Below are 27,986 nucleotides of genomic sequence, written 5' to 3'. Positions count from 1 at the left end.
TGATAATATTCAATAAAAAGCAGACTTTTAGAATTGTAGTCATTAAATTAGTTATGGTTTCATTGTGGGTTTATGGTTACCGCCTAACATGTAATTCACAAAACATGCAGTAGACGTTGCTTGGATGTGCTGAGTACGAATGGTATTTTTGCAACAGACACAACACTGCCCTCTTGTGCCCACTTAATAGATGGCAACACATTTTTGAGCACTAGTTAAAAGATGAAATGAGTCAGTTAAACATTTGTGGAGCTAAAATGATTGTACAATAAACACTCATAGGTGTATTATGTTCACCCTGTCAAATCATGTTAACAATTTTAATTTGTTAGAAAAAAAAACAAAGCACATTGTTTTTCTTCAGAAAATCTTTTTTTATTTTTTATTTGACCGCTGCAACAAATAAATGGAAGAAAAAAAGGAAAAAAATCCACTGAACCGCTCATGGATTTCTATGTCGTCATGATTGTATGGCTTCTTATACATATTGGTTAACAAACTGCATAGCTCTGGCAGCGATAGGAAGGGAGACATTACCAGCCAAAGCAAGTCTTCATTAGCCTGGTCTCAGATCCTTTTTGTGCCGTCTCGACAACTCCATTGCTGTCACTGTCAAACCATTGACAGAGTTGGCAACTGGCAAGACGGCGCAAACAGTTGGTATGAAGTGCTCTCTCTCTCGGAATGTTATTGCTGGTCACGCCAGCAGCACACAAGCTTCTAATTACATGCAAGTTGGTCTTATTCTTAATTTCAATGGACCAGGCTGACGCATAAAACATTTTTTTTTAAAGAAGCTTGGTTGCTAATGGTCTTACCTTGGGCATGTAAAGGCACTTTCGAAAAAAAAATTAAAAAAGAGACGTGAAGAACTAATAAAATTGCACAGGAAACGGGCAGGACTGGAAACTAGTTGCAAAAAGGAGGGGAAATGCGTCACAGAAATAAACAGGGTGAAAACGAAGAATAGGAAGGAATGTTCTTCCCGATCTTCAACCGCTCATGACCATCCGGACGAGTTCTGTGATGTAAAGAAAGAGGAAGAGAGAAAAAAACATTACAATCACAGCTAATTGGGGGGGGATCATCTCCAAATACAGTAACATCCTGGTTGTTTTGAAAATTAACCCTTCGACCTCAACATTGTTTACTTTATATAAACGGGATGCTGTTGTAGGAGGTACATCGCTTGTTTCTCTAAGTCCATGAGTAGAGGAAAGTGTGGGAGAGGGAGGAGGACAGAGGTTGAGCGATCATCTCTACAGTATCTCCTAGTCAGCCAAAGTGGATGGATTTGGCCAGGATGACTGGTCTTAGATCCAAGAGATCGTTAAAGAAGATAAACCATCTTTGTTTTCTCTATGAGGCAAAGATCAGGGGAGGAAAGATTAGAAGAGAAGGGGAGAGCACAATAGCACTCAGCTATAATCAGTGTCCTTAAGGAGAGAAGATATCGCCAGCAAAAATAGCAAATGCACTGCAATTCTGGGGTTAGTAAAAAGGGAGGAGTGACTGGTCTGTTATGTCAGAGTTGGGGGAATATATAAGATATGCTCACATTGATTAAAATGGTCAATTTAGTGTTAATTCTCATGTAGGGGCTTTCCACAGAGAGACTTCCAAGGCAAACTGCCTATTTGTGGCAGCATGGAATTCATGTGATGAGAGGCCCAAATGAGAAAATTGCATTGTGGGTAGCTGCTGTAAAAGGTGCTCAATTACATTATCCAGCCCAGCTCTGAACACAACATGGAATACAACAACCACTCCTGCTGGAGTGCTCTGCATGTATAAACTACCCCTCTATAGGGTGAATATCAATTGTATTTCCACTCTCCTCTTCTCCAAAACGCATTGAAGGAAAAGGTGTGAGGAAGCGAGGAATACAAATAAGATTCCACTAATCCTTCAGACAGAGGGGATATCCAGACATGCAGAGGGGCCTGCTGTAGCAGCCAGGCTCAGGGTAGGAGAGACACAGGGGGCAGCAGGAGAGAACAGGGAGTCTACCAACGAGTCAAAACCTCCAGTCCAAACTGCCCTACAACAGGGCTCTCTCGCACCAGGCTATCCCACTGCAAGATGTACAATGGGTTTACAAGGCAAATAACAGCTTTTGTGTGTATGTTTTGCAGGGATGCCTAAAAGCAGGAGAGCCTGAGAAGAAGCCCGTTGTTCAAGTAGGCTCTACAGTATACCCTCTGCTGCCCTGCTCATACCGGCGCTCAGCCAGACATGATGGTACGCACAAACGCTGTGGAGGAAGAACAGTTACACAGCATGTTACCAATTCCGTTTTTGTATTCACCATCTGGTTCTCCCATCACCAAACAGTTACTGTATACAAAACGTTGCAGAGCTGCATCGCTGTGCAGAGACACAGGAGATGGTAATCGCTGGCACTTTCACCGCCTCAGTCCAATTCTTCAGCCAACTGCTTCAACGGTATAGAAAAACAAACGTGTCCACTTTTCAGCCATCGACACTTGTCATTTAGCAGATGCTCTTATCCAGAGTGACTCATAAGAGGAATGGGGGTTAAGTGCCTTGCTCAAGGGCAGAGAGATTTTTCACCTAGTCGGCTCAGGGATTTGAACCAGCAACCTTTCGGTTACTGGCCCAATGCTCTTAACCTCAAGGCTACCTGCAAGATAGCGCTATCAATATTGATCCCTGGATAAACAAACCTTTGCCCCAAAACATCCATATCTTCATTTTGTACACACTGTAGCCCAGGAAACATGCACGGTCATCATTGCATAACCAGGGTGTTGTGGTTAGAAGTAGAAGTCGTGTAAGGGTGGTGGGGTACTTGCAACACATTGTTAACCTAATCAGACCCAACAACACATCCGTGTCTCCTCTATCTCCATCTTTCATTCTCCGTTTCCCCTCCCTCCCACTCACCTTCATAGTTAATACAGCCATTAGCATCCTCGTGTCCGGCAAGAAGCGTCTCGACCTCCTCCTCCGTCATCTTCTCCCCTGATAGACAGACAAACTCATATATTAGTAAAGGAATAGCTACACTTATGTTCAAAAGTTGGGTGTTCTCATTCATGTTGACCTTAAAAAGAACACACTTTAAAATCAGTAATCGTCTTGAAATCTGAAGTGTGGCTTGATGTTTGTGCTTTGATAAAAATTTTTTAAAAAGGTCACATTACGGAGAATATCTTTGCGACATTTGGGATTTATATTTTCCGAGTCAACTTCCAAATTAGATAACCTTTTGCTCAGGGATTTGCATTCTGCATGAAATGTCTTTCCTCAGATGTGGATGAGAGTAAAATAATGACGCTCCAGTAACCCACCTAGTGTGGTGAGGACGTGGCGCAGCTCTGCCCCCATTACGGTGCCGTTGCCCTCCTTATCAAAGACTCGCAGTCCCTCAACGAAATCCTCAAAGGAGCCCTGGTCCTTATTCTTAGCGATGGCCTGCAGCATGGGCAGGAACTGCTCAAAGTCAAGCATCTTGTGGTTCATCTCTGAAGTAGAAGTGGAGGAAATTAATTAATTGATGATATGAATGAACACAGGGGTCTAAACATTACAACCCTTTCAGCACAAGAGTGATCGCAAGGTCAAAGGCGGTTAAGATCATTTTGGCATCGGATAACGCCTTCGCTTGTGAAAATTCAAAGAACCCTGGTCCAAACATGTTCTGATAGAGAGATATGTTTAGGGCACATAATGAAATAGAACACTAGTATTCTATTGTATCTCACCCTCACCCTCAGCCTTGGGGTTGCCCAGGACCTTGAGGACCTCTGCATTGACGGGGTTCTGGCCCAACGCCCGCATGACGTCGCCGCACTGACTGTAACTGATCTTCCCATCGCCGGTTCTGTCGAAGAGGAGGAAAGCCTCCTTAAACTCTAGAAGGAGGGAGGGAGATATGGTTGAGTGTGAGGAGAGAAGGAGTGGGTTTGGGAGAGGGATGTTAAATGGTTAGGAGGAGATGGAGCAAAAACATTTCAAGACGGGAAGACGGTGAACAAGTTGGAAACGCAAGAGAGGTTGGATATGTAAAGAGAGGCCAGAGAAAAAAAGACACCAAACAACTGATAATGCGCGTATTACTTCAGGTAGTTTTAGCTAGAATAACAGGTTAGTGGACTTGGCATTGTTTAACATCAGCTTATTCCATGAATGAACGAATCATGGTTTCCCTTCACCTGACCAGCGGGATCAACACGGTGGCACATAGGAAAGTCAAATGAGATAGCACCAACTACAGTGGAGTGGGTAGCCTAAAGCCCGATTCAAACAAAAAGCTTTTTTTAAGCGAATGAACGAGTGTGCTCACACTGGAAATAGAATGCATACGAGTTAATGAGAGAAAATAGATGGACTGCAAGCGTCAACTTAGAAAGCAAGTCTATTTAATAAGAAGATAAATTGTGTGGGTCGTGTGCAGAATAGGAATTGTTATGATCTTCCCTATGCTAAGTAGACTAAAGATGTAGTTTAAAATGTATTTGCCTGCAAGCTAAGGTTCATCAGTCAAATAGACTACATTGTTTTTAAAAATGTTAAACGCAGCTTTGTGCTTTGTGTCACAGGCTTATAGCCTAAACAAAACCCGGGGACTCCGATTTCAAGAGAGAATAACATCACTGTTTGTAGAAGAATGAGACTTGTTTGTTTACAAGTCAGGTTAATTAGCTACAACATCCTTGTGATGTTGTGCTATGGCTTTTCAACCTCTGCCATATTGTGGATTCAGAGCTATATCTAATAGAACTCAAAGGGTTTTCTTTAATGGAAGCGTCTCTAATGTGTGGTGTACCGCAGGGCAGCTCTCTAGACCCTCTACTCTTCTATTTTTACCAATGACCTGCCACTGGCATTAAACAAAGCATGGGTGTCTATGTTTGTTTTGCTCCCTGCTATAGCACACGCCGCCAACCCAAATGTCCTAGCCGTGTCTGAATCCTGGCTTAAGAAGGCCACCAAAAATCCTGAAATTTCTATCCCTAACTATAACATTTTCCGACAAGATAGAAATGCCAAAGCGGGCGGAGTTCCAATCTACTGCAGAGATAGCCTGCAGAGTTCTGTCATACTATCCAGGTCTGTGCCCGAACAATTCGAGCTTCTACTTCTAAAAATCCACCATTCCAGAAACAAGTCTCTCACAGTTGCCACATGTTAGACCCCCTTCAGCCCCCAGCTGTGCCCTGGACACCATATGTGAAGATCAATGGGGGGGGCAATCAATTCAGAGTTTGTACTGTTAGGTGACCTAAACTGGGACATGCTTATAACCCCGGCCATCCTACAATCTAAGCTAAATGCCCTCAAGCTTACACAAATGATCAAGGAACCTACGAGGTACAACCCTAAATCCGTAACCATGGGCCCCCTCTTAGATATCCTCCTGACCAACTTGCCCTCTCAATATACCTCTGCTGTCTTCAACCAGGATCCCAGCGATCATTGCCACATTTCCTGCATGTGTAATGGGTTGTGGGCAAACGACCACCCCTCATCACTGTCAAACGCTCCCTAAAACACTTCAATGAGCAGGCCTTTATAATAGACCTGGCCCGGGTATCCTGGAAGGATATTACCTCATCCCGTCAGAAAAGGATGCCTGGTTGCTGTTTAAAAGAGCTTTCCTCACCATCTTAAAAAAGCACGCCCCGCCCAAAAAATGTTGAACTAAGAACAGATATAGCCCTTGGTTCATCCCAGACTTGACTGCCCTTGAACAGCACAAAAACATCCTGTGGTGTTCTTCATTAGCATCAAACATCCCCCGAGATATGCAACTTTTCAGAGAAGTCAGCAACCAATATACTCAGTCAGTTAGGAAATCTAAGGCTGGCTTTTTAAAACAGAAATTTGCATCCTGTAGCACTAATTCCAAAAAGTTGAGACACTAAAGTCCATGGAGAATAAGAGCACATCCTCCCAGCTGCCCATTACACTGAGGATAGGACACATTGTCACCACCAATAAATCTACGATAATCGATAATTTCAACAAGCATTTTTCTACAGCTGGCCATGCTTTCCACCTGGCTACCCCTACCAACATCTCAGCACCCCCTGCAGCAACGTGCCCAAGCCCCCTCCCCACTTCTCCTTCACCCAAATCCAGACAGCTGATGTTCTAAAAGAGATGTAACATATGGATCCCTACAAATCAGCTGGGCTAGACAATCTGGACACTCTCTAAAATGATCCATCACAATTGTTGCAACCCCTATTACTAGCCTATTCAACCTCTCTTTCGTATTGTCTGAGATCCCCAAAGATTGGAAAACTGACACTGTCATCCCCCGCTTCAAAGGGGGAGACACTAGACCCAAATTGTTATAGACCTATATCCATCCTGCCCTGCCTTTACAAAATCTTCAAAAGCCAAGTTAAACAGATCACCGACCATTTCGAATCCCACCGTACCTTCTCCACTATGCAATCTGGTTTACGGTGCACCTCAGCCACGCTCAAGGTCCTAAACAATATCATAACCGCCATCGATAAAAGATAGTACTGTGCAGCAGTCTTCGTCGACCTGGCCAAGGCTTTCGACTCTGTCAATCACCACATTCTTATCGGCAGACTCAACAGCCTCGGCTGCTCAAATGACTGCCTCACCTGGTTCACCATCTACTTCTTTGACAGAGTTCAGTGTGTCAAATTGGAGGGCCTGTTGTCCGGACCTCTGGCAGTCTCTATGGGGGTGCCACAGGGTTCAATTCTCAGGCAGACTCTTCTCTGTATACATCAATGATGTTGCTCTTGCTGCTGGTGAGTCTCTGATCCACCTCTACACAGACACCATTCTGTGTACATTGGCCCTTCTTTGGACACTGTGCTAACAAACCTCCAAATGAGCTTCAATGCCATACAACACTCATTCCGTGGCCTCCAACTGCTTTTAAATGCTAGTAAAACTAAATGCATGCTCTTCAACCGATTGCTGCCTGCACCCTCCCGCCAGACTAGCATCACTACTCTGGACGGTTCTGACTTATAACTACAAATACCTAGGTGTCTGGTTAGACTGTAATCTCTCCTTCCAGATTCACATTAAGCATCTCCAATCCAAAAGTAATTATAGAATCGGCTTCCTATTTCACAACAAAGCCTCCTTCACTCATGCTGCCAAACATACCCTCCTAAAACGGACTATCCTACCGATCCTTGACTTTGGCGATGTCATTCACTAAATAGCCTCCGACACTCTACTCAGCAAAGATGTAGATGTAGTCTATCACAGTGCCATCTTTTTTGTCACCAAAGCCCCAAAAACGACCCACCACTGAGACCTGTATGCTCTCGCTGGCTGGCCCTCACTACATATTTGTCACCAAACCCACTGGCTCCTGGTCATCTATAAGTCTATGCTAGGTAAAGCCCCACCTTATCTCAGCAAACTGGTCACCATAGCAACACCCACCCGTAGAACACGCTCCAGCAGCTATATTTCCCTGGTCATCCCCAAAGCCAACACTTCCTTTGGCCGCCTTTCCTTCCAGTTCACTGCTGCCAATGACTGGAACAAATGGCAAAAAAAAAAATAATAATAATAATATCACTGAAGCTGGAGACTCATATCTCCCTCTCCAACTTTAAGCATCAGCTGTCAGAGCAGCTTTCCGATCACTGTACCTCTACACAGCCAATCTGTAAATAGCACACCCAATTACCTCATCCCCATGTTGTTACTTATCCTCTTGCTCTTTGCACCCCAGTATCTACTTGCACAATCATCATCTGCACATTATCACTGCAGTGTTAATGCTAAATTTGAATTATTTCGCCTCTATGGCCTATTTATTGCCTTAACTCCCTACATTTGCCCACACTGTACATAGATTTTTCTATTGTGTTATTGACTGTACGTTTGTTTGTTTAACTCTGTGTTGTTTTTGTCGCACTGCTTTGCTTTATCATGGCCAGGTTGCAGTTGTAAATGATAACTTGTTCTCAACTGGCCTACCTGGTTAAATATATATATATTTTTAATGTATGCTGATGATTCAACCATATATGCATCAGCAACCACATCTAATGAAGTCACTGAAACCCTTAAAGAGTTGCAGTCTGTTTTGGAATGGGTGGCCAGTAATAAACTGGTCCTGAACATCTCTAAAACTAAGAGCATTGTACTTGGTACAAATCACCCCTTAAGTTCTTAACCTCAGCTGAATAAGGTAATGAATGGTGTGGCTGTTGAACAAGTTGAGGAGACTAAATTATTTGCCGTTACTTTAGATTGTAAACTGTCATGGTCAAAACATATAGATTCAATGGTTATAAAGATGGGGGGAGGTCTAGCCATAATTTTTTAAAAAGACTCTGCTTTTTTGACACCACACTCCAAAAAGCAAGTTCTGCAGGCTCTAGTGTGGTCCAGTGCTGCAAGGAAAGACCTAGTTAAGCTGCAGCTGGCCCAGAACCGAGTGGCATGTTTTGCTCTTAATTGTAATCAGAGCGCTGATATTAATAGTATGCATGTCAGTCTCTCTTGGCTACGAGTTGAGGAGAGACTGACTGCATCACTTCATTTAATAAGAAACATTTGTGTTGAAAATCCATACGTTGTTTGCATAGTCAACTTGCACAGCTCTGACACACACACCCACCAGACATGCCACCAGGGGTCTTTTCCCCAAATCCAGAACAAATTCAAGAAAACGTACACTATTATATAGAGCCCTTATTGCATGGAACTTCCTTCCATCTCATATTGCTCAAATAAACAGCAAACCTGGTTTCAAAAAACAGGTAAAGCAACACCTCGCGGCACAACGCCTCTCCCTATTTGACCTAGATAGTTTGTGTGTATGCATTGATATGTAGGTTACGTGTGCCTTTTTAAAAATGTATGTAGTTCTGTCCTTGAGCTGTTCTTGTCTAATGATGTTCTGTATTATGTCATTCTGTGTTATGTTTTATGTGGACCCCAGGAAGAGTAGCTGCTGCTTTTGCAACAGCTAATGGGGACCCTAATAAAATACCAAAAAGCTAGCAAAGCAACAAGACTTCAGCATAGGTACAGCAGCTTGCGTAGGACATCTAAGGGGAGTCAAAAGGAACTCACAATAATACCCCCCAGGGGCTACATAGCGAACAAATACAACTGTTTATTGTGGATTTTCATGACAATTCCGTTGGCTTCGCAGTGTATGTGAATTGACGCTGGCTACTCTTGCGCGCAAATTGTGCGCCATTGACAGGGTCTCTCCGTGTGATTTCGACAGAAGCCAGCTCATTTTACACGAAGGCGCCTATCAGACTCTACCCGAGATAACAAGGGCTGTTTGGGTTAATTGAGGCCAGCAGCGTAGATGGGGGAAGAAGTCATTCTGCTCAGGTGTTATTACCTAAGCAAGGCTGGGGAAAATGATCCACTGTAGACAACGGTTATGACATATGACAACGGTTCCCTTTTAATGGCACAACATCCAGGTCACTAAGGGAATTTGCCTAGTCCGCATCCACATTAACAAGTAATGACAAACAAGTCAAACTAAACAGCCACAAGAGGCTCATCTGCTACTGCCTACACTAACTATAATGAGCTTTGTAAATGTGCCTAATTAAGCTGTAGACTCAAATATCAACAAGGGGGAGAAAACAAATCTGATATGAATTCCTATGTAACCAACACTTGAGTCTTCGCACCAGTAAGTTCTCAAATGTCCTAATCTCTTTTGTGCATTTACTTCCATCTGAATATTTGATGACCTTAAATAGGTCTGCGTAATATAAGGTCGGGAGATGTTATCGAAGCCTTCCAAGGAGGCATGCAGGTTTCTACTGAGTATTAGTGTAGGGCACAGAAAACACTAAATCCATAGCAGACAGTGTAGAAGCAATGACAATGCCAAAGCATCTCAACCATAGGTTATTGAGATCAGTCCATTTGGTTTTATTTTTTTTACTATTCAGCTGAATATTTCCTTAAAACAAACAGGTTGATTAGTAGTAGCAAAGTCTTATAAAGAAGCTGGCCGAACTAACTAGAAAGGGCCCATAAGCAACTAAAAGGCCTAGAAGGAGAAATGATGTAAGCGCTTGGTGGTGGTCTCTCGGTTCTAGGACCACTTATCAGACTAGGGGCCAATTCCTGTTCAATTCTGTGAAATCAGGAAATAAACTGAAAAGGAAGTACATTTAAATTAAGTGTCCATATACTTCCCAAATTGACTGAATTGAAGTGTAATTGAGCGCAACCCTGGCCTGCAGAGTATGGGATATCCCTTCAGAACTACAGGCAAACACAGCAGTGGTCTGTTGTAATTTTTCCTGTTCTCAGGAATGTGCCTCCCTCTTCCCCCATGGCCCGCTGAGTTCCATTTCCCAACACCATATTAGGTCATGGAGGAGCGAGGGACAGAGAGCTGTATTGTCAACCATGATTAAACAAGCCAGGGAGTGGAGAAGACTCATCTACTAGTCTTTGTCTATCTCCAAAAAAGGAAAGGGAACACTCCAGGGGAGATGACAAGCTAGTAAGATGGCATGCAAACTTTTATGGTACATGGGAACGGGACAATTGGGAATGTATGCAGATTGATGCAAACACAGAACGTGGAGTGACGACCTATGGTATGCACAAGGTGCATTTCCTGTCTATAGAAATGCACTAACAAACACACCAGGAGCCTATTACTACCTTGTATATTGGATCCGAGCTAACGCCGATGAAACTAGGTATGAAAACAGTTTCTACTGACAGTAAAAAAACAAACAGACATGACACAATGGGCTAAAATAACAGGTAAGACTCAGTCTGTCATTAAGATATACCAGTGACACCTTGTAACGTAATATCCATGGTGTGACTGCAACCGTATCAGACCAACAACATGCCTTAAACACGGTTAGATTCAGGTCCAAGACTCAGGGGACACATTTTAGGGTGATTCGCCGATAACTCACCGTGTATTTGATCCAGGTTAAACTCAATCTGGAAAGAACAAGCAGTAGGGAAAGAGTGGTAACTTTGCTACTATAGGGAGGAATGACAGACCAGGCATAAAGCAGATGATAGCCAGTAAAGACAAAGTAAGACGAGCAAGAAAGAAAAATAAGTGGCATTTGTCTGAGTTGATGGCAACATGCAATAGTTGGTCAAGTTTGGGAAAATTAGCTAGTTAGCTAATCTAGTTAGCAACATGTGTAACTCACCCATGATTTGATCTTCTGAGAAGTCAGACTGTTCAAAGAAAGATAAAGTTAGCTAGCTACTATGATCTTGTAAAATCCTGTTGCGAAAGACCTGTGGCTAGCTAGCTAGGCAGACAACTTTCTATCACACCCTTATCTAGGAACTAGCTAGCTAACGTTACTAGTCAGTGAGAAATACTAACATCTGGGTGACATTTGGAGACAATGGCAAATTGTATTGAGATTTAGCTACTGGTATGCCACTTTATATCAATACGCTAGGGTTGCTAAACTGGCGAGTAAGCAACTAACGTTAGCCACTTGGCTAACTAGCTTCGACAAAACGCCAACTTGCTAGTTGGTTCAGCTCAATGAAACTGGCTACCGTTAGCTAGTAAAGTTATTAACGTACTGTTAGCTAATTCGACATAGCTACAATTCCCGAAATAGAATAGGATTTCGAGTGGATGGCTAGTTAGTTAATACAGGTTATTGAAGAACCCACCATATCTGTGGCTGTTGGAGTGTTGTCGACGACGTCGGGAGCTGGAAGAATGTGAGGGGTCGACAGCGAGGAAAAGCCCTACTAGCACAGCCCCAGCAATGTTTACTTGCTTGTCATAGCTCCTCTGCTGCATCTGCGCAGTGCGCATAACCATGGACAGGGACCATGTCAGGGTTGGAGTGCCCCCCCCCCCCTTTTCCATAGTAAAACCAAAAATATATTTTTTAATTCAACCTTTATTTAACTAGGGAAGTCAGTGAGGAACAAATTCTTATTTACAATGACGGCCTACCCTGGCCAAACCCGGATGACACCGGGTCAATTGTGAGCCGCCATATGGGACTCCCAATCACAGCCGGATGTGATACAGCCTGGATTTGGACCAGGGGCTGTAGTGATGGCTCTTGCATTGAGATGCAGTGATTGATTTAGACCGCTGCGCCACTCAGGAGCATTATTAGATATGTAACTAGCCCTTTTAATTTCCTCTTTTATCCGTGGTAAAACATTTTGAAACTGTCATAGACCTAGCTACATTATACTCACCGTGGCCTGTTCTAGAAATGGTGTTGGATTCCTTAGGTTCTGAGACTAGCTCATTGACTAGGCCACAACCTGTCTAGTCCTCTGATCAATGAGGACAAAGTGCCAAGGAGTGTTTACAGTCTATGGGTATATTGACCCCTTTATAAACTCTGGAGACACAGACATGCAGCAGACCATTAATTCTATTGCAAAGTATCATACAAAGCATGGATGAGAGCAAAGCTATGGATGTTTCATAACAGAGTGACAGGCCTAATGTGGATGAAACACAAATATAGGTCTACCAATTGTGATGTCTCTGTGATTTTACATTTCTGATTGAACATTTTTACAAAGGAAAGAAAACTAGATTATTTAATCTCCTTTCACTAACCCCCCCAAGGTTATATCTGGGTATCTCCTGGAGAGAAATAAGCACACTCCCTCCCAGAGGAGGTCAGTCACAGACAGCTTCTATAGCAGTGCCCTAGTTCTCAACTCATCTTTATCCCAGAATGATACTGGTAGTTTGGTTCCTATTAGTCTCGCATAAGACAATAGGAAGATTCTTTTGAAGAGGATTTGTGGAGTCCGCTTTGTAAGCACATCATGCTATTGAGAAACATAAGAGAAACATCATTTGAGATGCTTTGTGCCTTGAACATTTTCCCAGGACAAAACAATTGCAGTAAACTGCATATTTCAAAATGGATTGAATGCTTGGGTCTCAAGAAACAGACTATCGCTCTGCCTACTTTCCAGTCTATTATGGCATGGAGGCATTGGGCTATTTTCAGCATGCCCTATTAGTCATAGTAGTTATTCAGCACTGTATCAATACATTTTGTAAAGAGACTTCCACTGATCTAGATTTTAGGATTGCGTTCCACATAAGCTCTGTCATTGCTGTCACACACACACACACACACACACACACACACACACACACACACACACACACACACACACACACACACACACACACACACACACACACACACACACACACACACACACACACACACACACACACACACACACACACACACACACACACACACACACACACACAGAGTTGGGTGCTGTGGGAGGCACCTCCACTCACCTCCATGGTGCTGGGGTCAAATGGAGAATCAGAGGGTCGCAGCATCCTGGGTTTCTGTTCAGGAGCTGACCTTGGCTGGGCAGGGTTAGCTGAGGGGAGGCAAGGGAAAGGAGGCCCGAGTCTGGGCTGCTGGGCCACAGGCGATGGAGTCTTCTTAATAGATGGTTCTCTTTTTGGGGCCATTTCTGGAGTTCGTAACAGTACTTCTGTCGCTCTCGCACAGTGTTCCCTGTACTGGTTACTAATGTGGTTGCTGAGAGGAGTGGAGGCAGAAATAGAGAAAGTGTGTCAGATGTGTACGGGAGCGAGAGAGAGAGGAAAAGAGGGAGGGAGAGATGGCAAGAGAGCTAGAGAGAGAGAGAAATGGAGAGGTAAGTCTATAAATAGAGGGAGATAGTGGAGAGAGAGGGATATATTTAGAGAGAGGGAGTGAGAGACGGATAGAGAAGAGAGAGAGAGAGATAAAGAGCCCGAGAGAGAGGGATGAGTATAGTTGCCTGGGGGACAGGCAGGTGGATCAGGCAGAGAGAGGTGGTTGTATAGAAGAGAAGAGCATGTAAGTGACGCTGAGATTGAGCCGCGTAGGAGTGGAGATGAGAGGGAGAGTCGAATGAGGAGGGGGCGCAGCTATAGAGAGAAAGCACACATTTTATATGGGTCAGAAAGGCAGGTGGGTGAGTCACTGAGTATGCTTGTTTGTGTAAGTGAGCTCAGTATTCCTGGATTATTATCCACATCATCACCTATACACCTGCCACTAATTATACTGTGAAGCGGTTTGGGTGTGTGTGTTGTGTCTATTTGTGTAACAATAAGACTTGAAACAGCCAGTAAAGCTAAAAATATAATGTTCTATTTTGGAATCTGGAATAATAAACATTCTCTTTATTCCCCAGATATTTCTCCCCCTTTCTCCTTCCTTCCTTCCTTCCTTCCTTCCTTCCTTCCTTCCTTCCTTCCTTCCTTCCTTCCTTCCTTCCTTCCTTCCTTCCTTCCTTCCTTCCTTCCTTCCTTCCTTCCTTCCTTCCTTCCTTCCTTCCTTCCTTCCTTCCTTCCTTCCTTCCTTCCTTCCTGTGGTGATTTTAGAATCAGATCTGCCATGCACAGAAACTGAGGACACTCTCAATTCAATTTCAATGTAAATTTGCTTCATTGTCATGACGTGTTATGCACATTTCTCTCTCTGTGTCTCCTAGTGTGTGTTTCTCTCTCTATTGCTGTCTCTCTCACTCTCTCTCTGTTTCTGTGTCTCTCTCTTTCTCAATTCAATTCAATTTCAATCCAATTTCAATTATCTCTCATTTTGTTTCTGTGGCCATTTCTCTCTCTCATTCTGTTTCTGTGGCCCTCTCTCTCTCATTCTGTTTCTGTGGCTCTCTCTCTCTCATTCTGTTTCTGTGGCTCTATCTCTCTCATTCTGTTTCTGTGGCTCTATCTCTCTCATTCTGTTTCTGTGGCTCTCTCTCTCTCATTCTGTTTCTGTGGTTCTCTCTCTCATTCTGTTTCTGTGGCTCTCTCTCTCATTCTGTTTCTGTGGCTCTCTCTCTCTCATTCTGTTTCTGTGGCTCTCTCTCTCTCATTCTGTTTCTGTGGCTCTATCTCTCTCATTCTGTTTCTGTGGCTCTATCTCTCTCATTCTGTTTCTGTGGCTCTATCTCTCTCATTCTGTTTCTGTGGCTCTATCTCTCTCATTCTGTTTCTGTGGCTCTATCTCTCTCATTCTGTTTCTGTGGCTCTATCTCTCTCGTTCTGTTTCTGTGGCTCTATCTCTCTCGTTCTGTTTCTGTGGCTCTCTCTCTCTCTCATTCTATTTCTGTGTGTGTGTCTCTCTCTCTCATTCTGTTTCTGTGGCTCTCTCTCTCTCATTCTGTTTCTGTGGCTCTCTCTCTCGCATTCTGTTTCTGTGGCTCTCTCTCTCTCATTCTGTTTCTGTGGCTCTCTCTCTCTCATTCTGTTTCTGTGGCTCTCTCTCTCGCATTCTGTTTCTGTGGCTCTCTCTCTCGCATTCTGTTTCTGTGGCTCTCTCTCTCGCATTCTGTTTCTGTCTCTCTCTCTCTCTCTCTCTCTCTTTCTCTCTCGCTCTCTGTCAGAGACAACGATAGACAGCTGCATCTGATTGGGAACCATACCCGGGCCAACAAAGAAATAGAAACACTAAAATGCCCACCCAAATCACACCCCGACCTATCCAAATAGAGAAATAAAAAGGCTCTCCAAGGTCAGGGCGTGACACTCTCTCTCGCTCTCTCTCTCTCTCGCTCTCCCTCTCTTTCTTTATCTCTCTTTCTCTCTCACACACACATACAGGCATACTGGAGGTGTGAAAAGGCATTGTGTCAAACCGTACATAGATTTTTGCCAGATTTAGACGCTCTCAAAAACAAAGTTCACCCTGTGTGGATTATTCATCCTGACAGTGGCTGGGTATTATTCCATTGGAGAAGCAGATCATATGTCAAACATGAATATGGTAATAATCAATCATTTTATGTGCAGAGCCACCTGTGATAATGTAATATAAATGGAACATTAAACTTTTGAAGTCTCTTATTTCGAGTAATTTGAAAAAAAAGTATATGTTTGTAGAATTCCGATATAAGTTAATTTCACTAAAATATTATTTTATATGACACATGGAAGTACCTTATAAATGACGACCCATGGAGCTGACTGCGATCCTGCAAGTTGTGAAGGTTTTGGCGACAGCTAGTCTTACTGGGGTCCGACAAGGCGAAAAAGAGATTACGGACAAAATCATTTACAATTGACATATATTTAAAAACATTAACATGTAGTGTGCGTGTATCTATTAGTTACACATAGATGGCAGTACATACACACAACAAGTAGGACACATGGGGGAGAGGCGTTGTGCCGTGAGGTGTTGCTTTATTTGTTCTTTTAAACTGGGTTTGCTGTTCACTTGCGCTATATGAGATGGAAGGGATTTCCATGCACTCATGGCTCTGTATAATACTGTACGTTTCCTTGACTTTGTTCTGGACCTGGGGACTGTGAAAAGACCCCTGGTTGCATGTCGGGTGGAGTACATGTTTTGTCAGAGCTGTGTGTAAGTTGACTATGCAAACCATTTGGAATTTGCAATGAAGAGCAAGACGTGCCATTCTGTTCTGGGCCAGCTGCAGCTTAACTAGGTCTTTCTTTGCAGCAATTGACCATATGACTCGATAATAATAAAGATAAAACTAGACCCTGTAGGATTTGTTTTGTGGAGTGTGGTGTCAAAAAAGCAGAGCATCTCTTTATTACGGACAGACCTCTCCCCATCTTTACAACCATTGAATCTATATGTTTTGACCATGACAGTTTACAATCTACGGTAACACCAAGTAATTTAGTCTCCTCAATAGCCACACCATTCCTTACCAGATTCAGCTGAGGTCTAAAACTTAGGGTATCCTTTGTACCAAATACAATGCTCTTAGAGACATTCAGGACCAGTTTATTACTGGCCACCCATTCCAAAGCTGACTGCAAAACTGACTTCATTAGTTATGGTTGCTGATGCGTATATGGTTGAATCATCAGCATACATGGACACACATGCTTTATTTAATTCCAGTGGCAGGGCATTGCTAAAAATAGAAAAGAGTAGAGGACCTGAAGAGCTGCCATGTGGTACACCACACTTTACGTGTTTGACATTAGAGGAGCTTCCATTGAAGAAAACCCTCCGAGTTCTATTAGATAGATAGTTCTGAATCCACGATATGGCAGAGCTTGATAAGCCATAACACATACATTTTCTCAACAACAGGTTATGGTCAATAATATCAAAGGCTGCACTGAAATGTAACAGTACAGCTCCCACAATCTTATTATTATCTTTCAACCAATCATCAGTCACCTGTGTCAGTGTAGGACATGTTGAATGCCCTTCTTAATTTTCTTTACAGAGAAATAGCATTGTATTTGGTCAAACACAATTTTTACCAACAGCTAAGAGCTGGCAGCAAGCTGATAGGTCTGCTGTTAGAACCAGTGAAGGCTGTTTTACCACTCTTGGGTAGTTGAATAACTGAGGCTTCCCTCCAGGCCTGAGGACAAACACTTTCATCATGAGTCAGATTAAAAATATGACATATAGGAGTGGAAAATAGTCAGTTACAGTGTCTTGCAAAGGTGTTCATTCCCCTTTGTGTTTGAACATTACAACCTGTAATTGAAATAGATTTGTATTTTTATTTCATATAATGGACATACAGAAAATAGTCCAAATTGGTGAAGTGAAAGAAAAATAAATTACTTAAAAATATATAAAAAATACAAAATGGAAAAGTGGTGCGTGCAAATGTATTCACCCCCTTTGCCATGAAGCCCCTAAATAAGATCTGGTGCAACCAATTACCTTCAGAAGTCACATAATTAGTTAAATAATGTCCACCTGTGTGCAATCTAAGTGTCACATGATCTGCCACATGACCTTAGTATATTTACACCTGTTCTGAAAGGCCCCAGATTCTGCAACACCACTAAGCAAGGGGGACGACCAAGCAACTGGCACCATCAAAACCAAGGAACTCTCCAAACAGGTCAGGGACAAAGTTGTGGAGAAGTACAGATCAGGGTTGGGTTATAAAAAATATTGAAAACTTTGAACATCCCATGGAGCACTATTAAATCCATAATTAAAGAATGGAATGAATATGACACCACAACAAACCTGCCAAGGGAGGGACACCCACCAAACCTCAGGGACCAGGCATGGAGGGCATTAATCAGAGAGGCAACAAAGAGACCAAGGATAACCCTGAAGGAGCTGCAAAGCTCCACAGCGGAGATTGGAGTATCTGTCCATAGGACCACTTTAAGCCGTACACTCCACGGAGTGTTAATGAATTACTGTCGTGTGTTTTGAAGGACTCTGTTGCTGTATATGACAAAACTGAAATGCTGAATTGTTTCAATGAGCACTTTGCATCATCTGGTAGGCTGTTTGATTCAGCGTCCTCTGTCTCTGTACAACCCTGTGAGGATGAACCAGTGAGAGCTGGTCAAACTTTTAGCTTTTTGCCATTCTTAGTGCAGATGGTACATCAAGCCCTGAAATCCTTAGATCAGAGAAAGCCTGCAGGTCCTGATCTTTTGGTAGCTGAACCACTTACATCTAACACTGGAATGTGATGAAATTCCGAAAATCTGAAATCAGCATTTGTACTACTACTTTTAAAAGGGGGAGATCCAACTATTTTAAATAATTACTCGTTGGTTTTAAAAAACCTTGTTTCTATTGAACATGCTATACTAATAAAGGCATTTAAATTAATTATATGAAGAGTGCCTTGGTCCTCCTTTCTTTCTGATGACCAATTTACCCCTTTTACCAAAGAGCACCTTCCATCTACCAAAATGTACTATTGTGTACCTTAGTAGTGCTTCCATTCCTCCTCTCTCTACCAGCCTTACAAAATACTTTTAAACTGGAAGAACTTGTCCCGATTTGGTATTTTTAAATCACTGATGAATGATCTTGAGACTGATTCCCTGACCTGTCAATGTTTTTCATTTTCTGTTTTTGATTTTGTTATACTCTTGTGAATTCTATGGTTTTTGCTAGATTACTTGTAGTTTTTCATGTTGTTTGTTTGTAATTTTTGTAATGACTTGGTGCTGCTTATCTTGGCCCGGACGCTCTTGAAAAATAGATTTTAAATCTCAATGAGCCCTTCCTGGTTAAATAAATACAAAATTAAAAAAGAGCTGGGTTTTATGGAAGAGTGACCAGAGAAAGTCATTGCTTAAAGAAAGAAATAAGCCAACACGTTTGGTGTTCACCAAAAGGCATGTGGGAGACTCCCCAAACATATGGAAGAAGGTACTCTGGTCAGATGAGACTAAAATCGAGCTTTTTGACCATCAAGGAAAACTCTATGTCTAGCGCAAACCCAACACCTCTCATCACCCTAAGAACATCATCCCCACAGTGAAGCATGGTGGTGGCAGCATGCTGTGGGGATGTTTTTCATCAGCAGGGACTGGGAAACTGGTCAGAATTGAAGGAATGATGGATGCCGCTACATACAGGGACATTCTTGAGGGAAACCTGTTTCAGTCTTCCAGAGACTTGAGACTGGGACGGAGGTTCACCTTCCAGCAGGACAATGACCCTAAGCATACTGCTAAAGCAACACTCAAGTGATTTAAGGGGAAACATTCAAATGTATTGGAATGGCCTAGTCAAAGCCCAGACCTCAAACCAATTGAGAATCTGAACCCACCCAACTTGAAGGAGCTGGAGCAGTTTTCCCTTGAAGAATGGGCAAAAATCCCAGTGGCTAGATGTGCCAAGATTACAGAGACATACCCCAAGAGACTTGCAGCTGTAATTGATGCAAATGGTGGCTCTACAAAGTATTGACTTTCGGGAGGGTGAATACTTATGCACTTTCAAGTTTTCTGCTTTTTTGTGTTATTTCTTGTTTGCTTCACAATAAAAAATATTTTGCATCTTCAAAGTGGTAAATCAAATGATACAACCCCCCCCCAAAAAATTCTATTTAAATTCCATGTTGTAAGGCAACAAAATAGGAAAAATGCCAAGGGGGTGAATACTTTCGCAAGCCACTGTACCATCCTCAGTAGCTTTCCATCTAAGTTGTCAATGCCAGGAGGTTTGTCATTGTTGATACCAATAATTTCCCCACCTCTCCCACACTAACTTTACAAAATTCTAACTTACAGTGCTTTTCTTTCACAATTCATTTTTTTTATACACTGTTCGTTGTTGGCATTTCCTGCTTAAGTTTGCCCACTTTGCTAATGAAGTAATCATTCAATTTTTTTTTGATGAATAAGCCATTTCATTCGATGACAGACGGTGTTGAATGTCTTTCTGCCCATCATTTCATTTGAATTACTCTCCCCAAAATGTATATCATTAATTTTATCATTGATCTTGGCTTCATAATACTTATTAAGTTTGGTCTTCTTTTTGTGGAGTTTAGTCACATAATTTCCATACAGTTTTTCAATTCCTCGTCAATCAGTGGAGCCTTAACAGTTGTATGTTTATCAATAATCAGAAGAAGCAATTTCATAAATTCATCAAGTGCAGCGTCTGGATGCTCCTTATTAATCACATCAGACCAACACATATTTTGAACATCATCCACATAAGAGTGACTTTTGTATGATCTCTTATACACTATTTTACAGTAGGGTTCTGTTTGCTCATTTGAGCCGTGGCACTCACCACAGTTATCTATCCATACCACTAGATGTCAGTATTGCTCAACCAGTACTTATTTCCCATATTTAATAGGTGAGAGAAGTTAGGAATTTGAATAAATGCATAGATCCCTCAAACTCGACTCTGGACCTCGAAGCCAGTTCCACTGATTTAGACCTGGGACAACAGGAACTATTCATTAATGACTGCACAATTAATTATCAGGTGGAACAGAAAACCAGCAGGTTCTGGACCTCATAGGGTAAGAGTTGCGAACCCCTGGTATAGATCATAGAGATCTTACATAATATGTAACGTAACCTTAATCATGGTTTAAACCTTCAATTATGATTCCAATCCAGCTATTCATTCGGTGGTTCAGAAAAAGGCGAGAGACGATGAGTGTTGTGATCTGTTTAACAGATGTGAGCTTATCTCCGAAAATTCACATAAATTCCACTGTAAACGGGAGAGGTTCAAGGAAACTATTTCTGTGTATTCCCGATCCTTTGGCTATATTCACAAACCAATTCTAATAGGCAAAATGCAACTTCGTAGTGAATGACTTTAAAAAAATATATGAACAGAAAAGCACTTCCCACTGGGCACAAACTGGTTGAATCAACATTTTTTCAACGTAATTTGTCAACCTATTGTGACGTGGACTCATACATAGAAAATACATCGGATTTGAAAACAGTAAACTGTTGTTTTGAGGATGAAATTTCAACCACAGGATTATGCACCTCCTACTGGAGAATATGTCTATCTACAGCTACCCTTTGGTGTCTTAATTTACCCAGGTTTTTAACCAAGTTCAACCCCGCTTCGCTTTGATATTTGTCACTGGCTATTACCAATGTGCTGTTGTGAGAATGATTGCTGAGAGACCACTTAAAACATGAAATAGATTCACTCTTGCTATCAAAGTAATTCCAAAGGGTAGGTTTAACAGAGCAAAAATAAATGTGACCATCCTTTATCAATCATATATCATCAATGAGGCTATTTAGGCCTGTATAGCATTTACAACAGCTGATGTTTCAATTTAACCCAGGGTTCAACTAAAAATAGACACTAAACTAGGCATAGGGTTTCAAGCTTTGGTTGATTTCAAATGTAAAGATATTTAGTGATGTTGAATTGTGTTTGGTTGTCAACACAATCAAATATCAACATTTGAAGGAGATGTACTGTGTCTTCTGCTTGGATAGTTTCATCTGTGCGGTTTGGATGGTTCCATTAATTCCGGTTTGTCTACAAATGAATAATTAATATGTTGGATTCGCGTCTCCGTCTCAACCAAAAATCTAAGCTTAAAGAATAGGACTAAATTAAATCAAACTTTATTTCAAGTGCATTTGAAGTTTTGTTTGATTTGATGTGGTCCTATTATATATTTAATCCTTGTGTTGTCTTATGGGTAAAAAGCGATCTGTTTAACAGCAGAGAAAACCTCCTAAATTATATTTTTTCAACGTAAAATTGTATAACTTTTTCTAGAGTGACCCCAACATTAGAAAAAGTGAAACATCGCCTTTGTTCATATTCCCATGAAAGCTGTACACCACCAGGGTACAAAGATTGTCTTAGGGTCATTTTTGACCCAGCAGTTATAAGATGAGAAATGAGAAATGTAGTTTGTGTTCTACTGATTGAACTAAAACTTTATTGTGCATGTGCAGTATCTCCCCTCCACGACCCCACACATGACTCAAGTACACAGACAAAATAAAAACAATTTCAGACAAAGTAAACATTTATTGAAAGCGTTGTTTACTAATGGGAAATGAAGTCAGAGGCTATAAAGATGCTGCAGATGACAGTGCCCCCAGTTCTCTCTTTGCTGAAGCCATGAGTTTACGTTTCAGTGCCCAACAGGTCGTAGATCTGATTTTTTTCAGATGTCCAGGAGGAATTAGAGAACAATGATTGCGAAGAGGAGGAGGTATCTGGAGAAGAAGATTGGGAAGAATTACAACCCAGAGCAGGATGCATCATCTTCAGATGAAGAAGAAATCCCCCAAGCTGAAAGAGAGACATTTTTGTCAAAGAACAGCAAAATAACATTGTCCTTGTCACCATATGACAGCCAGGGGAGAATGACAGCACAAAATGTCATAAGGACGACCCCATGACCCACAAGACATGCAGTTGTCCATGCCTAGGAAATCGCCTCAACATTCTACATGTTCATCACACCAGTCCCCGAAGAAATCATCCTGGAGATGACAAATTTGGAGAGTTTCCGTAAATATGGAGACAACTGAAAAAGGATAAATGAGATTGACCTGCGTGCCTACATAGGGCTGCTAATCTTAGCAGGTGTGTATAGGTCCCGAGGCGAGGCTACATGTAGTCTCTGGGATGATGGGAGTGGAAGGGCGATTTTCCGTGCCACTGCAAGTCTTTCACACCTTCTCAAGAACGCTACGATTTGATAACCGTGAGTCAAGAGCTGCAAAACGTGTGAGAGACAAACTGGCGGCCATAAGAGAGGTCTGGGAGAAGTGGGTGGAGCCATAAGAGAGGTCTGGGAGAAGTGGGTGGAGCCATAAGAGAGGTCTGGGAGAAGTGGGTGGAGCCATAAGAGAGGTCTGGGAGAAGTGGGTGGAGCGTCTGCCATACCTCTACAACCCTGGGCCTGAAGTAACAGTGGATGAGCAACTGATTCCATTAGAGGTACATTGTTATTTTCATATCTGTAATGTAAGTGATTTTCACTGTTAATTGTTTTATGTATTGCTGTTATATCATTGATTTATGTGATTGTTTTCTGTGACACTGGTACTAATTACTGATAGGGATCTCTTTTGTCAAAAGGTCGCTGTCCTTTCCGGCAGTATAAGCCCAGCAAGCCAGCAAAGTATGACATCGAGATGGGTGGCCTGTGACTCACAATCCAGCTACGCTTGGAAGATGCAAGTCTACACAGGGAAGCCGACCAGTGGAGGCCTGGAGAAGAACCAGAGAATGTGGGTTGTGCTTGATGTGACAGATGGACTGAGGGGACACAATGTCACGTGTGACAATTTCTTCACATCTTATGAACTCAGCCAGCAGCTCCTGAAGAGGAATATCACTATGGTTGGCACAGTTAGATAGAACAAACCTGAGCTCTCTGAGCTTTTACTCACCACAAAAACCACACACACACACACACACACACACACACACACACACACACACACACACACACACACACACACACACACACACACACACACACACACACACACGCACAAAATGACAAATGTAGATTGTGTGCTAATGATTGAACTCAGACAAAACTAAAACTTTCTTGTGCACGTGCAATATATCCCCTCCACGACCCTGCACTCCTCGCAACGAGGGGGAGAGAGGCCTTCTCATCAAAGTTTGCCTTCACCCCCACCACCACTCTAGTTTCTTACCTCCCAAAGAGGAACAAGAATGTGGTCCTCCTGAGCTGCGCAAAATGGCTGAGATCAGTGATCGTGAGGACAGGAATCCAGCCATCATCCTGGACTACAACCACAACAAAGGAGGCATGGACAACCTAGACAAGGTGATTTGAACTTACAGCTGCAGGAGGATGACTGTCCACTGGCCCCTGGACATCTTCCATAACATCATTGATGTGTCCTCATACAATGCCTTCATGATATGGAACAAGATCAACCACACCTAGATGCCTGATAAGCGGAACAAGAGTAGGGTGTTCCTGGAGCAGCTGGGAAAGGCTCTGAAGGGAGCGCCTCCCCGGCACAGCAGCCTCTGCAGCGCTTGTGAAAGCTGTTCAGGGGGCTAAATCTTGTCCTGATCCACCTGAGGCTGGAGCTGGGGCAGGCAAGAGGATGAGATGCCAATTCTGCCCCCCAAAGAATGACTGTAAAACAAATACTATGTGCTGCATATGTCAGAAATACAGTGGGGAGAACAAGTATTTGATACACTGCCGATTTTGAAGTTTTTCCTACTTACAAAGCATGTAAAGGTCTGTAATTTTTATCATAGGTACACTTCAACTGTGAGAGATGGAATCTAAAACAAAAATCCAGATAATCACATTTGTATTATTTTAAAGTAATTAATTAGCATTTTATTGCATGACATAAGTATTTGATACATCAGAAAAGCAGAACTTAATATTTGGTACAGAAACCTTTGTTTGCAATTACAGAGATCATACGTTTCCTGTAGTTCTTGATCAGGTTTGCACACACTGCAGCAGGGATCTTGGCCCACTCCTCCATACAGACCTTCTCCAGATCCTTCAGGTTTCGGTGCTGTCGCTGGACAATACGGACTTTCAGCTCTCTCCAAAGATTTTCTATTGGGTTCACGTCTGGAGACTGGCTAGGCCACTCCAGGACCTTGAGATGCTTCTTACGGAGCCACTCCTTAGTTGCCCTGGCTGTGTGTTTCGGGTCATTGTCATGCTGGAAGACCCACCCATCTTCAATGCTCTTAATGAGGGAAGGAGGTTGTTGACCAGGATCTCGCGATACATGGCCCTATCCATCCTCCCCTCAATACTGTGCAGTCGTCCTGTCCCCTTTGCAGAAAAGTATCCCCAAAGAATGATGTTTCCACCTCCATGCTTCACAGTTGGGATGATGTTCTTGGGGTTGTACTCATCCTTCTTCTTCCTCCAAACACGGCGAGTGGAGTTTAGACCAAAAAGCTCTATTTTTGTCTCATCAGACCACATGACCTTCTCCCATTCCTCCTCTGGATCATCCAGATGGTCATTGGCAAACTTCAGATGGGCCTGGACATGCGCTGGCTTGAGTAGGGGGACCTTGCGTGCGCTGCAGGATTTTATTCCATGACGGCTTGGTGTGTTACTAATGGTTTTCTTTGAGACTGTGGTCCCAGCTCTTTTCAGGTCATTGACCATGTCATGCCGTGTAGTTCTGGGCTGATCCCTCACCTTCCTCATGATCATTGATGCCCCACAAGGTGAGATCTTGCATGGAGCCCCAGACCGAGGGTGATTGACCGTCATCTTGAACTTCTTCCATTTTCTAATAATTGCGCCAACAGTTGTTGCCTTCTCACCAAGCTGCTTGCCTATTGTCCTGTAGCCCATCCCAGCCTTGTGCAGGTCTACAATTTTATCCCTGATGTCCTTACAGAGCTCTCTGGTCTTGGCCTTTGTGGAGAGGTTGGAGTCTGTTTGATTGAGTGTGTGGACAGGTGTCTTTTATACAGGTAACGAGTTCAAACAGGTGCACTTAATACAGGTAATGAGTGGAGAACAGGGGGGCTTCTTTAAAAAAAACTAACAGGTCTGTGATAGCTGGAATTCTTACAGGTTGGTAGGTGATCAAATACTTATGTCATGCAATAAAATGCAAATTAATTACCTAAAACTCATACAATGTGATTTTCTGGATTTTTGTTTTAGATTCCGTCTCTCACAGTTGGTGTACATATGATAAAAATTACAGACCTCTACATGCTTTGTAAGTAGGAAAACCTGCAAAATCGGCAGTGTTCAAATACTTGTTCTCCCCACTGTACATCTGCAAAGTCCATGCACACACACTGCCATACTGTCATACATGTGCTAATTAGAGTTGATTGATTTAGGTTCTTCACATTTTTGTTTTGTATCTATTATCTTATTTTATTCTTATTTATTGTTGTTGTTTATACACCTTGTGGGTGGGGGCAATGGTTAAAAAATGAAAGAAGACTTGTTTTTTTGTAGTTGAATTCCTCATTGTACAGTATATAAGAATATATGACTATGTTGCCAAAAAAGTTCAAGGCTGTTATTGTTTCCCTTCAATAAAATGCATTCAAAACAAATTTCTGCACATTTCTGCTACTTTCTTAGGCTGTACAAGTGCTATCCCTTGCTAAAAAAAGTGATGTTTACATCTATGTAGTACCTTTAGCAACAATAATAATAAACCTCTACTTTAGTAAAGAAAACAATTGTGACAGGGGTGTTGTAATAAAAACAAGTGGTGTCCACTGATTAAATGCAGTCTTTCTCCATTGTGAAGAGGGAAAACACAGATATTCACAAAGCTTGTGATGAATGACAGGTTGTTTCTTCATGCAAAATAGATTTGGGGTTTAAAATTCAATTAAGCTTTATTTTGAGGGGCTTAGTGAAGGCTGGTCAAGAGGAGTAAACAGAATGTTAAGACTACACAAGGGTTTTAACTTAGATTGGTGGTTGAGATGGAGAGGTGAATCCACCCTATTAACTATTCATTTGTACAAGGAAACTGGAATTAAAAACTGGAATTAAAGCCAGACTAAGTCAGTGGCACAGATGGAACTATCCAAGCAGAAGATACATCTCCTCCAAATGTTGATAATTGGTTGTGTTGACAACCAAACACAATTCAACATCACTTTTAAAATAGAATAAATAACCTATTAACTTATCGACAAGTTAACAAACGATATGTTGGATTCACGTATCCAACTCAACCAAAAATAAACATAAAAAATGGGAGTGAGTGGCTCAGATGGAACTATACAAGCCGTAGATACATTTCCTTTAAATGTTGATATTTGGTTGCCTTGTCAAGAAACACAATTTAATTTAGTAAAACAGTAAATAGCCTAAAGTTAAGACTAGTTTACAAACTAATGTAACAGTATTTATTCATCCTTAAAATGAGTAACACATCCATGGCCAAATGTTTTGTTTACTGTAACTATAAATGTCTTCTTATGTCCTCCTATAGCGTTTGCATGTTCAAGATAGCGTGCCTAGTTTGTCTCAGGTCTGTGGAGATCTTCACAATCGAGCGGCATGGATCACTTGCACCAGGTACTTGTCATGTCATCTCAACTGCAATCCAGGTCATTTGGTTCTGCTATTAGACGAAGCACGCAATATCTGACATTGTGTTCGCAGTTGAACTTTGGTTGTACTTTTTAGGTGGCTGAAAGCGTAGTGATAACACAGTGGAAATTCAACTAACATTTGGCAGGCTTTTTGAGTGGGTTTAATAAAGGGTGTAATCTCATTGGTCAACCATGGTCTCAACCAAATATTACCCAATTATCCATGATGAAAGGACTTGGTGTGCCCAGTGGGTTTCCGCAACAGTCGATTCAGTTATTATATGATCTCTAACAAAACTCTAACAACTGAGTTTTAAAGTTACTACTTCCCCGACTAATTGAGGAGCCTCTACTAAACAAACGATCTAGTGTTCTCCTGTGTGTAAACAGTGTGGTGAAAGTGGGTGGCAGATGGACAGACGGACAGATGTTCCTAACAGAAAGTTTACAACCCGAGCTGAGCTCCAAATTACACCCCATCTGTTGCTCCTGTGCCCAGTCCCTCCCTCTGCTCTCCCCTGCACCTCCTCTCCTACTCCATCCCTTTCTCCATACCTCTCCTCCACCCTACATCTCCTCCTCCATTCCTCCTTCTTCATCCATCACTATAGGTCCCCTGGTGCACTGCTCCCAAACAGCTCTGGTGTCACGTACAAAACACTACAACTGAATCACGTATGTTCAGAGTATAACTTAACATTTACATTTACATTTAACTCACCCTTTTGAATG

At 42.2% G+C, this 27,986-nt stretch overlaps 1 protein-coding gene across 4 annotated transcripts; it reads right to left on the bottom strand.

The window, feature by feature from the left end:
* Window positions 1-350: 350 nt before the first annotated feature.
* zgc:153867 (uncharacterized protein LOC337226 homolog) lies at window positions 351-13,465 on the bottom strand. Of its 4 annotated transcripts, none has more exons than XM_035739255.2 (6): window positions 13,268-13,465; window positions 10,905-10,932; window positions 3,729-3,878; window positions 3,315-3,488; window positions 2,908-2,985; window positions 351-1,021 (listed from the first exon to the last, which is right to left on the bottom strand). In XM_035739255.2, the coding sequence occupies exons 1-6, from the start codon at window positions 13,448-13,450 to the stop codon at window positions 993-995; spliced, it is 642 nt and encodes a 213-aa protein (XP_035595148.1). In that variant the 5' UTR covers window positions 13,451-13,465; the 3' UTR covers window positions 351-992. The 4 variants fall into 4 exon arrangements, with proteins under 4 accessions (XP_035595148.1, XP_035595149.1, XP_035595150.1 ...); XM_035739256.2 differs by having other exon boundaries at window positions 3,735-3,878; XM_035739257.2 differs by lacking the exons at window positions 10,905-10,932; window positions 13,268-13,465 and adding exons at window positions 11,154-11,181; window positions 11,638-11,789.
* Between the last annotated feature and the right edge of the window lie 14,521 nt (window positions 13,466-27,986).

The sequence above is a fragment of the Oncorhynchus keta genome, chromosome 27 (assembly GCF_023373465.1).
Source record: "Oncorhynchus keta strain PuntledgeMale-10-30-2019 chromosome 27, Oket_V2, whole genome shotgun sequence".
In the NCBI taxonomy this organism is placed as follows: domain Eukaryota; kingdom Metazoa; phylum Chordata; class Actinopteri; order Salmoniformes; family Salmonidae; genus Oncorhynchus; species Oncorhynchus keta.
Note: the sequence above shows the minus strand (reverse complement) of the source record. Positions and strands in the feature narration are given on the sequence as shown.